At 36.9% G+C, this 17,494-nt stretch overlaps 2 protein-coding genes across 2 annotated transcripts; both read left to right on the top strand.

Moving 5' to 3' along the window:
- The first annotated feature begins 503 nt into the window (after positions 1-503).
- acadm (acyl-CoA dehydrogenase medium chain) lies at positions 504-10,086 on the top strand. Its single transcript, XM_044133677.1, has 12 exons — positions 504-664; positions 1,984-2,089; positions 2,941-3,038; positions 3,324-3,393; positions 4,362-4,462; positions 4,717-4,797; positions 5,539-5,669; positions 5,768-5,876; positions 6,292-6,432; positions 7,311-7,406; positions 8,740-8,988; positions 9,300-10,086. The coding sequence occupies exons 1-12, from the start codon at positions 650-652 to the stop codon at positions 9,369-9,371; spliced, it is 1,269 nt and encodes a 422-aa protein (XP_043989612.1). The 5' UTR covers positions 504-649; the 3' UTR covers positions 9,372-10,086.
- A 422-nt stretch (positions 10,087-10,508) lies between these two features.
- Positions 10,509-16,986, top strand: rabggtb (Rab geranylgeranyltransferase subunit beta). The gene is made up of 9 exons (XM_044133676.1): positions 10,509-10,704; positions 11,037-11,144; positions 12,001-12,198; positions 12,855-12,960; positions 13,335-13,387; positions 14,369-14,479; positions 14,627-14,752; positions 15,556-15,705; positions 16,465-16,986. Exons 1-9 carry the CDS (start codon positions 10,699-10,701, stop codon positions 16,603-16,605), a joined length of 999 nt encoding a protein of 332 aa, XP_043989611.1. The 5' UTR covers positions 10,509-10,698; the 3' UTR covers positions 16,606-16,986.
- The last annotated feature ends 508 nt before the right edge of the window (positions 16,987-17,494 follow it).

The raw sequence follows: 17,494 nt of genomic DNA, 5'->3' as shown, positions 1-17,494 counted from the left end.
AATTACATGAACTTGAGATAAAAACTGATTAGATTAATAATTACTCTTTTCAGCAAAGACAATACATCAGATGCAATCTATTTCATTACAAAAAATATTTGTTCCTCCTGTACAAGTAAAGTAATATTTAAAACTAACTATATTAATGAGTTTAGATTAATTTTTATCATGTTGACTATTATTTTGCCTTGTTTTGTGAATAATCAGTTATTTTATTATTTTGATAAATTTGAAGGGTTTATTTACCAGAAATATTGGAGCCTTCTTTGGGTATTTTACAATATTAAACGTATTTTTTAACACCATATATCTGGCATATTTCAGCCTTCCATTTTGGTGTATTTGATCTGAATGTCATCCAACTTGTTTTAATTTTCATCAAAACAGGTTCTGAACTGTTGCGATATTTAATTTGTGTTACGGGACTTCTGAGACATTTTTAATGTTCCATTACGTCAAATAAACTGCTATAAACAGTATAGGTGACCTGCATTAGATAAGATGGAGAAACTGGGACAAAAGTCACTGGAGATGCCAGATTATTACACGTCACATATTTCCGTCGCTATGATTGGTCGAGAGGACGCTAATTTACTTCAGCAGAGGTAGCTAACGTCCAGTCGGTTCATTTTATGCTGAAGGATCAACAATGCTGCTCAATAAGGTGCGTTTGTTCCCTCTAATTGCTATTTACAGACACATTTATGTGTATTTCATGTTAATTTGTGAATATAAGCTTTAAATGAGAGCTTTTGTATACGGAAACGAGGCCAGTTGAACCGTTACGTCACATGCTAATGTTAGTTAGCAAGTTGCTATAACGGCTAAAACACAAACTTTCCCATCGTGTTTCTGCAATTATGGTTTAGTCACTATTTGAATGCTTTTCAGCATCTCCTGGATCTTTAATAGCAGACCTGAATCCGTGCCTGCGTTTCTAGCATTAGCTTTAGCATCCCGTGTAAAACCTGTAACCTCAAGGTCCATTTCAAGGAGCAGGAGAAATAGAAAAGAGTAACCGACTTAAACTGAAACCTGGTCTGAGTAAACAGACTGAAATACCTTTTTGTGTCTGTTAAATGTATTTGGATGTTTTTGTTGTTCATAACCCATTTTCAGTATGTTGTTTTTAATAAGTACAGTATTATTTTTCTTATAAACTTGCTCTTACCTTTCAGTGACTTTATATTTTTTTACTTGGTGTAACTACGTTCTTCCATTTTGCTCTAACTTGCTGCTGGTACACCTGAATTTCCCCTCTGCTGGACAAGAAATTATATTCCCTTATATTTTATTTGAAGGAGAACAATTTTATCTGAATCCCGAGCATATAATATGTAAATACAATGTTTACCTAACTATTATTCTGCCAAACAGTAAGTAGACACAATTAGATGATGACTAAGGTTCTGTGAATATAATATATGTGTAATATTCATGCAAATCTGGAACAAATTTCCAGAAAACTACAAAACAGCTGAAACAATGACTTCCTCTAGATCTAGACTAAAAACCTAACTGTCTAGAGTTGCTTTTGAAACATAATCAATGAAACATTAATCAACAATCTGATGTTACGACGGCAAAATGTAATGTTTCAATTGTTTGCTGTGTTTCTATAACTTTTTGTGTTTTTATGATGTATAGCACTTTGAAATGCCTTGTTGGTGAACGGTGCTATGCAAATAAAATTTGATCAGACTTGATTTTAGGTCATGTACTGAAACTAATGGTTTTGTAAGATCAATTAAAATGTTCATGTGACAGTTTGTTCATAGGCCACAGAAACACAAATAGGAAAAATAGACTTCAGTGGTTTCATCAGTAAAAGTGACTTGGTTTCTTTAGCTTCTCCTCATTGACAGGCTTTGATTTTACTGCTCATTCTTTAGTGTATCAGTTTGTTTACGATGTGCTCAGATGCAGCAGTCAGTGCTGGTATAGGCAGGAGAAGGGTAACAGTGACCTTTGCCCTCCATGCAGGTGTTCAGAGCCAGCCTTCGCTCTGGGATTCGTCTGCAGAGCTCCAGTGCTGCTGCAGCCGCTGCAGCTTCCAGCGGCCATGCAGGAGCTCCCGGCTTCTCATTCGGTGAGTGAGAGGAAAACAAGACAATAAGCAATATGTGAATGCAGAAAATTGTGCTGAATTGACTTTTCTTTTTTTAAACATAGTTCATCAGTGTTCTTGATTACACATTTAATTGATAATTCTGCACCAGCACAATACATTTAAATACACTAATAGCTTCACAAGTTTGGACAAACATGTAAAAACAACTTTAAATTTTCCAGAAAGTGCAATTAGGAGTATAACAGCCAATGTAAAGTAAATAATAAAGAAACTGATACTGACAAAACAGGTTGACTACTTTGGTCAAACCTGTAAAAACAAACTACAACAAACCTTCTTTCAAGTGGTTCAGAAAGTGCAATTAGGAATTCTAAATATAATGTGAAATAAATAATAAAGCATAGGATTATACTGAATAGATCTGCCCTCATGGATTGGGAACATCGTCACCGATACCCAATCTAGAATTTTTTTTCACTATAGGACCAATATAGATATAATATTGGATCGGTGCATCTCTGTAGTTCCTAAAGACTAGTGGTTTCTGACCTCTTTTGCCGACCCTACGATGATTTTTTTTACATACATTGATGGACATAAATGCTCAAAAAAGTTGTTCTGGTTATTTATTATAAATAAAACAATTTTTCTTCAGAAACAAACTGCAGCCTTGTTTTTTAGTGGTTTTACCCAAGAATCATAATTTCCTCCTGAAAGATTCACTCATAAATATTTGTCCTTGCTAGGCTCCTTCATAAATGAGTTTTGTTTGAGTCAGACCAACATGTTTTGGAAAACAGTCAAAGTGTATCTATCTGTAGTGAATAAGTGAATTCTTTCTTTAATTCTTTCTGTTGTTTTGTGAACAGAACTGACGGATCAGCAGAAGGAGTTCCAGCAGCTGGCGAGGCGCTTCGCTCGAGAAGAGATGATTCCCGTGGCAGCTGCTTATGACAGAAGTGCTGAAGTATGTTCAGAAAACAAGAGGCTCAATTATACGGCTGAATACTTTCTTTTAAAGTGTTGTCTTACAGAAAAACATTAATCTTTATACCCTTCAGTAGATTTCCTTAAGATGTGAAGCCAAATTTAAATACCAATGGTATAACAGTGCATTATTCTATTGGTTTAGTATTATAAAACATAGTTTTATTATTTGGAAATAGAAAATGGATTTAAATCAAATCAAATGTAGGTTTCAGAAGCCTAATGTTTAAGTTTAATGTGTAATTGACCTTAATTTTTCTCCCAGTATCCGTTCCCCATCATCAAGAAGGCTTGGGAGCTCGGCCTGATCAACAGTCACATCCCACAGCAGTACGGTAAGCCATCCATCCATCCATCCATCCATCCATCCATCCATCCATCCATCCATCCATCCATCCATCCATCCATCCATCCATCCATCCATCCATCCATCAATCCATCAATCCATCCATCCATCCATCCATCCATCAATCCATCAATCAATCAATCAATCAATCATCTTCCGCTTATCCGGGGTCGGGTCGCGGGGGCAGCAGCTTCAGAAGGGAGGCCCAGACTTCCCTCTCCCCAGCCACTTCTTCCAGCTCCTCCGGAGGAATCCCAAGGCGTTCCCAGGCCAGCAGAGAGACATAGTCCCTCCAGCGTGTCCCTGACCAGATGCCCGAGCCACCTCAACTGACTCCTCTCGACGTGAAGGAGCAGCGGCTCTACTCTGAGTCCCTCCTGGATGACTGAGCTTCTCACCCTATCTCTAAGGGAGAGCCCAGCCACCCTACGGAGAAAACCCATTTCGGCCGCTTGTATCTGCGATCTCGTTCTTTCGGTCATGACCCAAAGCTCATGACCATAGATGAGGGTGGGAACGTAGATCGACCGGTAAATTGAGAGCTTCGCTTTTTGGCTCAGCTCTCTCTTCACCACGACGGACCGGTACAACGCCTGCTTGACGGCAGATGCTGCACCAATCCACCTGTCGATCTCCTGCTCCCTTCTTCCCCCATTTGTGAACAAGATCCTGAGATATTTGAACTCCTCCACTTGGGGCAGGACACCCCCCCTGACCCGGAGAAGGCACTCTACCCTTTTCGTTTTTCTTACTTATAATTCCATATGTTATAAACTTTATATCACTAATGGTTTGTATTTGCTAATGTATAACTATTTGGAAAGGAGTAGATTGTCAGCAAATAATCAGTTTCCCCTTGGGGATCAATAATGTATATTCTGATTCTGATTATTGACCCAAAACCAAATGTGAGGTTTCTTCTTCCGTTTCTCTTAAATGTTGAGTTTTTCCTTTAAGGTGGAATGGGCCTGTCAATCTTTGACGCCTGCCTGATCACAGAGGAGCTGGCCTACGCCTGCACTGGGATGCAGACGGCCATCGAGGCAAACTCTCTGGGAGTAAGTAAAGTAACGCATGTTTAGAGTCGGTAAAGTAATGCATCCATAACGTCGTCATCAGGACAGGAGAGCAGGTGGTGACAGAGCAGAAATTATTTATTTAATGAATTTTATTCAAATATTATTTAAGAAATTTAAGTTTATTGCTTCAAAACAGATTTTATGGCTGTTAACTTCCTTCCTGATAGTTTTTCCACATCATCAATCATAAGGAGAAGCTCCGTATTAATAAACTTATTGTTTGTACTTTGCAGCAAATGCCTGTAATTCTTGCTGGAAATGAGGAGCAGAAGAAGAAATACCTGGGAAGGATGACGGAGGAGCCGCTGATGTGTGTAAGTTCAGCAAGAGACAAACTGCTAGTTTTAGTACAAACATTGAATAGTTTGGAATATTACTGAAAAGTCAATTTATTTCAGAAACCTTTATCACCAAGCAAAACAAATTATTGAGATTAATTACACACCAAATGTTTGAAAGGATTTATTCCTGTTAATTATGAAGATTCTTTTAAACACAACATTTCAAATTAGACCAAATGAGTATTAAAAGAATGTTTTTAATACAGAAATTAGGACGATGTGGTTTATAGATAATTATTGATTAGTTTTTTGTAATATCTGAAATACTGGCAATCATTCCTGTTTTATCCACCATTTTGACTCCACACTGTTTATTTTTAAGCATTGAAGCATTATGTTTATCAAATAAACCATTACCTGAGCACAAACAGAGCATGTTTTTTGAAAGAGAAGAGGATATAACTTAACTCAACACTAAGGATTTGAAATATATGCAAGAAAGAGCTTTTATATTTCAATTTATGGTGTAAAATTATGGAACAAGTTAAACGAGGAGTTAAAACAAAGTCAAAATTTAGTGCAATTTTAAAGTAAAAATAAGGAGGTAATTTTCACAACATACAGAAATGTGACTGTTTTCTTCCACTTCCTGCAGTTTGATAAAAACCAAAGTAATGGCTTTTTAATTTAGGCAGCATTAAAAAATTTAAATTAGGATGGGTTTTTTTCTGTTTGACGTTCAGAGGTGTGACGCTTCTCGTTTCTCCTCCACAGGCGTACTGCGTCACTGAACCCGGAGCCGGTTCTGATGTGGCCGGACTAAAGACCCGAGCTGAGAAGATGGGAGACGAGTACGTCGTCAACGGCCAGAAGATGTGGATTACCAACGGAGGGAAAGCTAACTGGTGTGCATCTACGCCCAGCTGCTGTCTTCCTTCGCTCATTGGGGTTATGTGGCTGCAGTGTTGGTAGACAACATGTTATTTGTCTCTTCTGTCTTCAGGTACTTCCTCCTTGCTCGCACCAATCCTGATCCCAAATGTCCAGCCAGCAAAGCTTTTACTGGCTTCATCGTGGAAGCGGATACTCCAGGGATTCAGATCGGAAGGAAGGTAAGCAGGGTGTTCAAACATCTTTAAAGTCTTAAATGTATCTAAATTTAAAACCTTAAAAATTATAACTCAATCTATCTAAAATTAAGGCCTTAAAATCTATTTAATTCATGTAATTAAGGCCTTGAAAGCTCACTCCTATTGCTAATCCATAAGATGCTACATTCATTGTGTGCATAAATCTTGGCACTACTACTATGTAAAATATACAATTTTCTTTTGTACATTTCTCTCGTGATAAAAATCTTAAATTTCATTCATAATGGTCTTAAAAATTCGTAAAGCTGCAGAAACCCTGGTAAGCAGGGCTTCTCAATAAAGCTGTGAGCGTTTCTGTAAACAAAACTAAATTAATTTAGCGATGTTAACGATAAACTTCATGTACCGGTTCTGACCCGGCTTGTTGTCCTTTCAGGAGATGAATATGGGTCAGAAATGCTCGGACACCAGAGGCATCACGTTCGAGGACGTCAGGATACCGAAGGAGAACGTTCTGATCGGAGAGGGAGCCGGGTTCAAAATCGCTATGGGTGCCTTTGACAACACCAGGCCACCAGTAAGAGCTCCAGTTACAGAAATATCACAACAAATCAGATTTATTTTGAAGAATGGAGATATAACAGCTTTTCACCATAAAAACACAATACAGATAGAGATAAATGCATGGAAAGGTTTTTCTAGATCTTACTGGGACATTAATCAGTTTATTCTTTATATTTAACAAATTTCATCATTAATTCACAAACATTTACTACAAACAAGTGAAAAGAGAGCAGGAAGAAGAAAAAATCTTGTAAAATATCTACATCTTCAAAAGTAAACGACATTTTCTGAGCCGTAAACATTAAATCAACAATATAAGTTACAAACAATCTATAATTCTCCTCATAATTTATTCAGAAATCTATAAGACTTAATCATTTTTCTTGTAAAATGTTTTGATTTAATTTATAGTAAAGCATTTTTTCATCTCTTCATTTAAATTGCTCCATAATTTTACTCCGTCCATCAAAATGCTCATTTGTTTTAAACTAGTTCACAGTTTTACCTTTAAATTTATTTCTTATTTTTCTCTCTTGAGCTTGAGAAAAATAACTTTTCTAAACTAATTGTCAATAATATTTTCTAGTTTTAAACATATTTAATGGCCTTTTTAAATAAATCAAGTCCCTTTAGTTTCAATATTTGAATAAACAGTATTTTCTCTAGCATTCACTTTATATGAAATTTACATAACTTTCTTTTGTGTCACAAAAATCTTTTGTTGTTTGCTTTATGTTTGTTTTTGTCAAACGGTACCATTAAATCAAACCAGTAAATGTCTGCAGTATATAATAAATTAAGTAATCAAATGTTTTCTGTGTTCTGTCTCATATATTCCAGATTTAAATGTATTTATGTTTTGTTCTGTTAACTAATGTGACTTTATTTCAGGTGGCAGCCGGAGCAACAGGCCTGGCCCAGAGGGCTCTGGATGAAGCCACCAACTACGCCCTGGAGAGGAAAACCTTTGGCAAAGTTATTGCTGAGGTTAGTTTGAACGTCCAGGATGGGGCGCTAACGAGTCGCATCATTTTTAGCTGCAGTGCCATCAATTCAAACTACGACTTAACAGTATATTTAGCTCCTTTTACAGCATGTCTGCTTGAAATAACCTCCCCAATAAACAAACAATAAACCAATTAATCACATGATAAATTAAAGTAAGCTCAATAATTTCTATTTGCATGATTTATCATTTTTCTCTCTTTTTTTCTCTTTTACTGGATGATTGTTTGGTGGTTGATCTAACCTGGGTCAGTCATAATGCTATCGATTAGCAGTGAACAATACATCCCTGCTAATAAACAACAAGCGAACAAAAAATTATCTTTAAAACGTTATGTGATTCAGAACTGAACAATGAAATGCTAGCTTATAAATTGCCAACAGTTGGCATAATAATTAATCGCAAACAATCCCTCCTAAATTTATTACATTTCCATAAAAACAAGACACAACGGCACCAGAGATACAACTAATAAAACTAATATAAGAGAGCTGCATACATTGGTGAAGAAGCTCATCTCAGAATTGGCTTGGAGCAACCGTACCATATTTGTTTGTACCATTAAACTACCAAGCTATTTGCTTCACTTTTAGGCTCCTTTTCCACCAGCAGGTGGCGCCTCGAACATAAAACTAAAGAAATGGAACTTGGGAACTAATAAATTGTTTATAGAAGAAGATTAGGACAAACTAAAAAAATTGTAACATTCTGACTTTTTTTCCCCCAGAATTCAGATTTTAATCTCAGAATTTAAACTTTTTGTTTCTCAGAATTCTTTTTTTTCTGTGATTTTTTTTTTTTTTTCAGAATTATTTTTCTTTTACCAGAATTTTGATGGATTATTTCCTAAAAATTCTGACTTTAATCTCAGAATGTGGACTTTTTTTTTCCAGAATTGACCTGTTTTCTTCTCAGATTTCTTTTCTTTACATTTTTTTTCTAGATTCTGTATGAATCTATATCAATATCCAAATTAATAACCAAATGTTCTTTGATTCATAACAGTTATGCTGTTTGCATATAAAGATAATCGCATGTTTTTTCCTTGTTATAGGATTTGTAAACCTGCACTTTATCTACATTGAAATATTGTCCCAAATTTGTTTGGTTGATTTAAGTTTTAAGACTAGATTTGCCTGATGATGCATAAACTATGTGAAATATTCTGAAACTGAGGAAAAAGTCAGCTTTTTTGCCCTAATATTCTTCTGTAACAGTACATTAACTAAAGCAAACGGCTAATAAACTTGGGTTGTATTTCTGCTGAAGCCTTTCTACCAGGATGGTTATGGTGTCTGTGTTCTTGTTCGGCAGCACCAGGCCGTGTCGTTCCTCCTGGCTGAGATGGCCATGAAGGTGGAGCTGGCCCGGATGGCGTACCAGCGATCCGCCTGGGAAGTGGACCAGGGCCGCAAGAACACCTACTACGCCTCCATCGCCAAGGCCTTCGCCGGAGACATCGCCAACCAGGTGGCCGCCGACGCCGTCCAGATCTTTGGAGGAAACGGCTTCAACAGCGAATACCCAGTGGAGAAGCTGATGAGGGACGCCAAGATCTACCAGGTGAGGAAGATCATTTAGATCAAAACAGTCAAAACACTGAGTTACTTTGAATCTAGACTAAAAACCTGCCTGTTCAGGTTTGCTTTTGAAACATAATCATGAAACATTAATCAATAATCTGATGTGCAATGATGTCACTCAACAAAATCTAACATTTACTGGTTTACTGTGTGGTTTCTTTTGCTACTTTGTGTTCTTATAATGTAAGGCACTTTGAACTGCCTTGTTGCTGAAATGTTCAATACAACTAAACTTAATTGATTTATTCACTGCCAACCATCTAAAACAGCTCTGATTTATTTGATCTGTAGATCTATGAAGGCACGGCTCAAATCCAGAGGCTCATTATCGCCAGAGAACACCTGGGAAGATTCAAGAAGTGAAGAAGATCCGTCCTCACCCTCAGTGATTTGCTGTTAGCCTGTAGCTCCTGTACATAACGCGTTTCTGTAAAACGGACCCGGCCTCTAACCCGGGATGCAGCTACAATGTTTTCTGCCTTATCGAAAGATTCAGATCATCAATCTGAGTCACCAGGTCCTGATTCTGCTGAAAACCACTTTAAATGTGACGATTAAAACTCGTTTCCAAGCCCAAAATAACACATAAGGCTGTAAAAAATATAATTTCTCCAGTGAACAGTTTAGCTGCTTATGGTTTTTATCAGAAATGCATCTTTAAGCATTGATCAGTCATTGAACTAAAGCTGCTGTTAATCTTGTACATCAGTAACTCAGATCCAGTTTTCTGTAAAGATTAATGTCACTCACATCTTCAGCCTTTAATAATAATCTTGCTCAATATTTTTGCCATATTTTGCCTTGAACATCCGTCTGACTTTAAGATCAAATTTGTAAAATAACTTTCAGTTTGAACAGAATGTGTAGAAAGATGTTTAGAAGTATGTTTTGCATGTCTAAAAAGCAGGTTTTTTTATCTTGTCAATAATATTTTGCCTGTTTTTAAATCTAAAATGAGATTAAAACAGTTTTACAGTCAGATTTCTTCAGACTTCTCTGGGATGTAATTCTGTACTGCTCAGTGTTTTCTGAGCCTGTTTGCCATCAACTCATTAAATTATTACACTTCTGCTCAAAAGGATCTTTGACTTTTTTTATTACTGCAAATTCTTTTTAAGAAAATGACAATTAGTCTGTTTCTTTTCCCTTAACCCTCCTGTTATGTTGCGGGTCAAATTGACCCGTTTTAAAGTTTAAATCTTTTTAAAATAGTTGAACGTATATTTTTTCTGCATGATACTTTTTTCTGTTTGTCTTAATAGGTGCACTCTACATATAAATTGAAAATGGTTCATTTTCAATTCACCCGCTGAACCGCTGTCAGTACTAGAGCTGTCATTCGCTGTTTCATGCACGCTGCTAAGCCTGCTAGTGGAGAAACAACTTACCAACAGGAAAGCTATTTATCGTCCATTATCGGTGGCTATGCTAAGAAGCGTTAGCATTCACAAGAAGCTGTGCCTCGTAGCATACTGCCATGACTTAGTGCCAGTTTCAACAATATGTAATAATAACAATAAAGGTTACGTACTGCAGCTTTACTGGGAGGAAGAAATATTTTTCTCTGCCAGTTTCACAGGATCCAATAAGGATCAGTAGATGGCGATAACGCACCTTTTGAGTTGGTTCGCCAACTACCAAGAAGAAAACGAAAGGAAGCCTGATAATGCAACAAAGCTAATAGTGTCCCATGATGGTAAACGATTACTTGCTTTTTTACGTTAACGTTCTGTTTTAGAATATAACAGTACGATATTAGTGTGCTTGACTGTTATTTTGTCCTTGTCCTGATTAAATCTTGCCGTAAACCTGACCGTTACTCTGTGAAAGCAGCTAGCATCAATGTTAGCATTTAGCGGCTTGTCAACAAGAATCCTCCTCATATTTACATTCATTCTTTTTTTCTACATTAAACAACGTCAATAAACGACTGAATTGAAGCCCCGACGGTTTAGGTTGCTGTGTTTTGTGTTGCCGTGGCCTCTTTGCGGGTTGTTGAAGCCGTCTTGTTTTGTGTTTTTATGTCAGAGTGCTCAACTGAAAGATGTCATTATCAAACCTGACGCTCCCAGCTCTCTGCTGCTGGACAAACATGCAGACTACATCGCAGCCTACGGCTCCAAGAAGGATGACTATGTGAGTAAATCCTTGTTTACACCCTGATCACAACTGGATGCGGATGTTAACACCCAGCCACATTCATATAAGTTTAGATTCATTGTTTTTATCAGCAAACAAATAGTCTATTTTTCAACTTTTATGTCATCCAAGATCGGACAGGGATCATTAACTACCTGATCTAAGCAAACTTTAAAAAGGTTTAAATTGTTGCCCTAAAGATCTCCTAGCAATGGTTTTTCATCCCCAGAACCAAACATGAAGCAGAATTCAGCTTCTATGCATCAAAACCTGGAACAAACTGCCAGAAAACTGAAAAACTGCTGAAATATTGAGTTCCTTTAAGTCTAGGCTAAAGCCCACCTGTTTAGAGTTGCTTTTGAACCATAATGAATGAAACATTTACCAACATTTTGATGTACATTGATTAGATTTGGGTATTAACTAGTTACATTTATTCAATTACATTTACTTGAGTATTTTTTTGGGAAAATATGTACTTTTAGGAGTATTTTTACTGCGCTGCACTCTTTACTTTTACTTGAGTAATTTTATTATGAAGTACTTCTACTCTTACCTGAGTAAAATTTCTGGATTTTCTGCCCACTGAATGAAAAACAAACATGTTTTAATCAAAAATTCACCAGACACACACATGCAGTTTTTGTCAAAGTTTTGTAAGTTTTTTTATTGAAAGAAACTGAACTATACAAATGATTGATTGATTGATTGATTAGTTCAAAACCGGTAAAAAACAACAGCCTCTTATTGGAAGGTTTTAAAATCATATTCTATAGCCACATATCAGATCAAACCGTGGTCGTCTGATATTTTAAAGAAGTTTCATTTGAGCTTCTCTGTGTTGAACTAACAGGAGTACACGCTGTCGGAGTACCTGAGGATGAGCGGCATCTACTGGGGGCTGACGGTGATGGACCTGATGGGTCAGCTGCAGCGGATGAACCGCCAGGAGATCATCGATTTCATCAAAGCCTGTCAGCACGAGTGTGGAGGCGTCAGCGCCAGCATCGGACACGACCCTCACCTGCTCTACACCCTCAGCGCCGTCCAGGTGAATCCTACTGGACTTTCACTGCATCCTAAACTTTAATCTTATTTGCTGATCCGTTTGGATCTTTTATAATAATTTTTCCATTTCGTTGTAACACAGAGCTGTTTTATCAGGTTTTTATTGTGGTTTAGACCAGAGGTGTCCAAAGTGTGGGCCGGGGGCCATTTGTGGCCCTTGAAAATGGTCTTATGTGGCCCTTGACTACAAGTCAAGAATGGTGAAAATTTGACCAAGAAAATAGAAAACAATTAATGACCCCCAGGAATTTGGTAATTAGCTGTTTTTCATTTAATAAGGCAGCCGTCTGAAGCCCTTTTTATGTTTTAGATCTTTAATGATTTACACATTTAATAAAAAAAATTGATTATTGTTGAGAAAGAAAAACAAAAAAAATACAAACTAACTTGTGAATTTTTAATTTAGTGAATTTTGTGTCCTGCCAGTAATTTAAATTGACCAGTTTTGACTCTGGGCAAAAAGTTTGAACCGCTGGTTCAGACCGACTGTCTCTGTGTCTCTGACTTTTGTCCTCTGTGTGTCTCTGACTGACTGATTGTCCTCTGTGTGTCTCTGACTTTCTGTCCTCTGTGTGTCTCTGACTGACTGACTGATTGTCCTCTGTGTGTCTCTGACTTTCTGTCCTCTGTGTGTCTCAGATCTTGTGCCTGTATGACAGTTTGGACGCCATCGATGTGGACAAAGTGGTGGAATACGTTAAGGGGCTTCAGCAGGAGGACGGCTCGTTTGCAGGAGACAAATGGGGTAACAAATCTTTAAGTTACTATTCAGATCGTGATCAATTTGTATTTTAGTCTTTATAAATTGTAATATAATATAAATATAAATTTGGCTTTAGAAACCTGAATGATTAAACTGATGGATTTCCTCCAATTGCTCTGTCTGGTTGCTTTGTAGTCGGTTTTTTGGGGGGGGTTGTTTTTTCAATAAATGCTTTTGTGTGAGGTTTTTATGATTGCTTTTTGGTTTTAAAATGTTCACATATTTTTTTGTATTTTGTGGGGAGAAATAAGCAAAAGATATTAACTAAAAATCTGTATACGTTAAAGTTTGAACTAAAAAACTTAAGTAAGTAAAGTGTCAAAGTTAGTTTTAACTGCAGTTTTCTGCCTTTTCAGGAGAAATCGACACACGGTTTTCTTTCTGTGCTGTTGCTACGCTGGCATTGCTGGTATGTTTGGTTTTATTTCCCTACAAGTTTGTTAAAGATAAAACTTCATAATCATAAAACTGCAGCCAACATGTAATAGCTGTGTTGTAAAGTTTTGAGGGTTCTGTATTTATTAAAATAATCTGAGCTTGTCAGGCAGTTCTTCTGTTTTAGTCTTGAAGAAATAAACATTTAAAAACTAAACAGTTAAATGTTTCTAGAAATGAAGTACAGGAAAAGTATTGCCTCTTGTTTCTCTCCTTTCTGGTCACACTTAAATGTTTTCTGATGATTAATGGAAACCTGAATAAATTCAGAAAAAAAGATTTGTTATTTTTTTTGGTCAGTTTATGCAAAAACAACCTTAAAAACTAATTTTATTAATTGTCCACGTTGTTTGTTTTTAACATCTGTGTAAAGAAATTCCTCTTTACAAAAGGTAGAAATGCTCTCCACCAGATTTAGCTAATGCTACTACACACCAAACATTGTTTAAATTAAATCACAATCATTTCCACACTTCAGTCTACATTCTGTCAAACATGGTGGTGGCAGTATGATGCTCTGGGCTGTTTGAACCGTGACGTTTTATCCACCTCTGGATCCTTGAGAAGAAAAATATTCAAATGTTTTGAAGTTGCCTAGTCAAAGTCTAGACTTAAATGTTGTGACTTGAGTTTAAACTGACTTTTTAAAAACTTCCATGTGGTTTGATCAAAATTCATCCACCAGTTAAAAACCTGATGGTTTTGCTGCTAAAGGTGCCACCAATTAATTCTCAGGTTTATATTTTCATCAATTATTAAACAAAATAATTTATTAACAACATTCTGTATTTACTCAGGTTATCTTTGACGTTTACATTTTCAGAAAATATTTAGTGTGACAAAAGAATAAGCAGAAACTTACTACATTTGTAGTTTCATATGATAGCTGAACGTGAGCAGGCTAGTTAGCGTTAGCTTGTCCTGATCCGTCTCTGTCTTCCTCCGTCTCGCTCAGGGAAAGATGGACACCATAAACGTTGACAAAGCCGTGGAGTTCGTTTTGTCTTGCATGAATTTCGACGGAGGTTTCGGCTGCAGGCCGGGATCAGAGTCTCACGCTGGCCAGGTGAGTTTTTAAAACCTTACTCTTTATAAACCAAACAAGTTATTCACGTCCTAATAAAAGTCTTTAGAGTAAAATGTAAACATTTGAGTGAGAACTGAGAGGCTGTTGGTCGCAGAATGAATCCATTCAGCCGTGTTCGTCCATCAGATTTACTGCTGCACCGGTTTCCTGTCGCTCACCGGTCAGCTGCACCAGCTCAACGCCGACCTGCTGGGCTGGTGGCTCTGCGAGAGGCAGCTGCCGTCCGGAGGCCTCAACGGGCGACCCGAGAAGGTTTGTGCACGTCACGTGAAGTTTCTCTGCTCGTTAGATTCATAAGGCATTGAAATGTGCCTGAACTCATTTAAATGAGGGGATTATTGCAGATTTGTTGTTATTCTTTAGTGTTTATTAAGGTTTCTGAGTTTACATCCAGGATTAGTCAGATATCTTGAATCAAACTAAAAGAAAATGTAGAAATTATTCTTTTCTTAGTAAAAACAAAGTCAATAAAACTGTCAAACTTTCAGTATTGTTTGATAGCTTCCATTTTTTCTAATATAAGGCAAAATATGTTAATTTGTAAGTAAAGTTTATAATTTAAGATGCTAATCAGCTTCTTCCAGTTTTAAAAATAATACATTGTTGCCATGGTTACACTTCATAAGTGCCCGAAAGTAAAAAAGTAAGAGCAGAAATGCTCCCAGTTGCACGGCGTTCAAAAATTAACAAAAATGTATAAACAGAACAAATGAGATGTAACCAAGTAGATCGACTCCAACAAGCTGCTAAACTCTAGATTTATAGATTTACACCTCAACGTCTCTTACTTACAGTAAATTCCCAGGTCAAACTAGTAAAAGAAAAAGGTTAAAAATGAACAAATTTCAAAATATTTTTCCCTCTTGAAGGACAAAAAACGGAGCCACTGAAGAACGCGATCTCTCTTTAAGATCTTTTTTTTTTCTGCATCAATCAAGAGGAGTGTTGATCTAAAGGGATATTTCCTGTAACGAAGGATCAGTCCAGATGTTTGGTTTGAGCCTGAGATCACAGCTGGATGCTCACAGTCGCAGACAAACCTCCGTCTCTCTCAGCTTCCAGATGTTTGCTACTCCTGGTGGGTCCTGGCGTCTCTGAAAATCATCGGCAGGATTCACTGGATCGACAAAGCCAAGCTGCAGCGCTTCATTCTGGCCTGCCAGGACGAGGAGACGGGAGGATTCGCCGACCGACCAGGAGACATGGTGAGGAAAGAAACCCTGGGACTTCCTGCTGGTTATTTTCCTTCTCTATGCCGCACGTTTTGAAAGTATTGCCCCCTTTAAAGGTTTCTTCTTTACTTTTACTTTGTTGTCACATAAAATAACCTCAATAAACACAAAATGCAGTTTTTCAGTTGAAAAAAGTTAAACTAACTTCATTAAATCATGAATGAACAATTAGTTCAGTTTAACTAAATACTTGAGCTGCAACTAGTGATTATTTTATTAATTGATTATTGTATCGATTATTCTGACGATTAATTGATTAATCGTCAGAATAATTGATTAATCGGATAAGGACATTGACATATTTTGAAGATTTTTTTATTTAACCACTTAAACCTTTTTATGCAAAATTAGAAATACATTAAATATGAAAATAAACAAATAATGAAATAAATTTTAAATAAGAAAATGAATATTTTATTGTCTAAAATGCAATAACATGGCATTCCTTTAGCATTTGCTTGATTATTCGTAGACAAGTACAGTACAAATACAGCTTGGGGCTGATCTGCTGGTTGTGATCCATCTCTCAGAACTGGTCCTAAACTCCACATGATCTTAATCACAACCTGTTCATAGATTTTGCAGCCATTTTGGGTTTGGATAGATTTTGTTTCCCTCCAAAAAACTGTGTTTTATTTTTCCCCAAACCATCAGAATCGGTTGAAATGTTTAAAACTGTGACAATATTCCAGGTTTTCATCATGCACCAGTTTGACCTCTTGACCTCTGCAGGTGGATCCGTTCCACACTCTGTTCGGTGTGGCGGGCCTCTCGCTTCTCGGCGACGAGGCGATCAAGCGGGTGAATCCCGTCCTGTGTATGCCTGAGGACGTCCTGCAGAGGGTTGGCCTGCAGCCCGACCTCCTCAGCTAACACATCCTCATCATCATCGTCGTCATCATCATGACGAACTGAAACGCTGCTCCGCCCCTCCCGCCGGCCCCTCCCACCGGCCGCCAGCCTGAGTTATAACCACTACAGCTGCACCCTGGATGCAGACTGAACGCCGCTGCTCTGCTTTTCATCAATCTGTGTTTGGAAGAACCATCAGAAAATGACATTCCTTCGTTTCTCAAGTCGTTTTCAGGAGGAAAACCTGGAAATTTTACACATTTCCTCACATTGCAACCACAAACTTCACTGTAGTTTATTGGGATTGTTGTGATGGATCCACTGGAAGTACTCCATAGTTGTGAAGTAGAAAGAAAATGTTACATTTTTACAAATAAACAAATTAAAAATATACCAAGTTGATGTATTGATCCTTTTGTCAGCCTACAGGTTATTTATGGATGCACTAAGTGATGCTCTTTTTAGGTTTTTATTTGTGAAAAAGATTTTAAAGTTTCACAATTATATCTTACTTACACACAAAATCTCAATAAAATGCTTTGTAGTTTTTGGCTGAAATGTAAAAACATGGTGAACATTTTTTGAAGGGCTTCTGATGGGGCTGCAACGATTATTTTAGTTATCGATTAATCGATTGTTCTGGTGATTAATCGGATAATAAAACTGCCACCTTCTGCAGAATTTTTATTAAGTGTTTAATAATCAATATAAATCATTATTGATCATGATTAGTCACTATTAATTTTTTATTTAAATGATAGATTAATCACAATTAATTGATTATTCCAACAATCAATTATTTTTAGTCAGTTCAATCAATCATGATTAATTGATTGTCTCAATAATATGCTAATCACAATTAATTGATCATTTCAATAACAATCGATCATTTAAATAATCGATTAATCGT

The sequence above is a fragment of the Gambusia affinis genome, linkage group LG12 (genome assembly GCF_019740435.1).
Source record: "Gambusia affinis linkage group LG12, SWU_Gaff_1.0, whole genome shotgun sequence".
Lineage (NCBI taxonomy): Eukaryota > Metazoa > Chordata > Actinopteri > Cyprinodontiformes > Poeciliidae > Gambusia > Gambusia affinis.
Note: the sequence above shows the minus strand (reverse complement) of the source record. Positions and strands in the feature narration are given on the sequence as shown.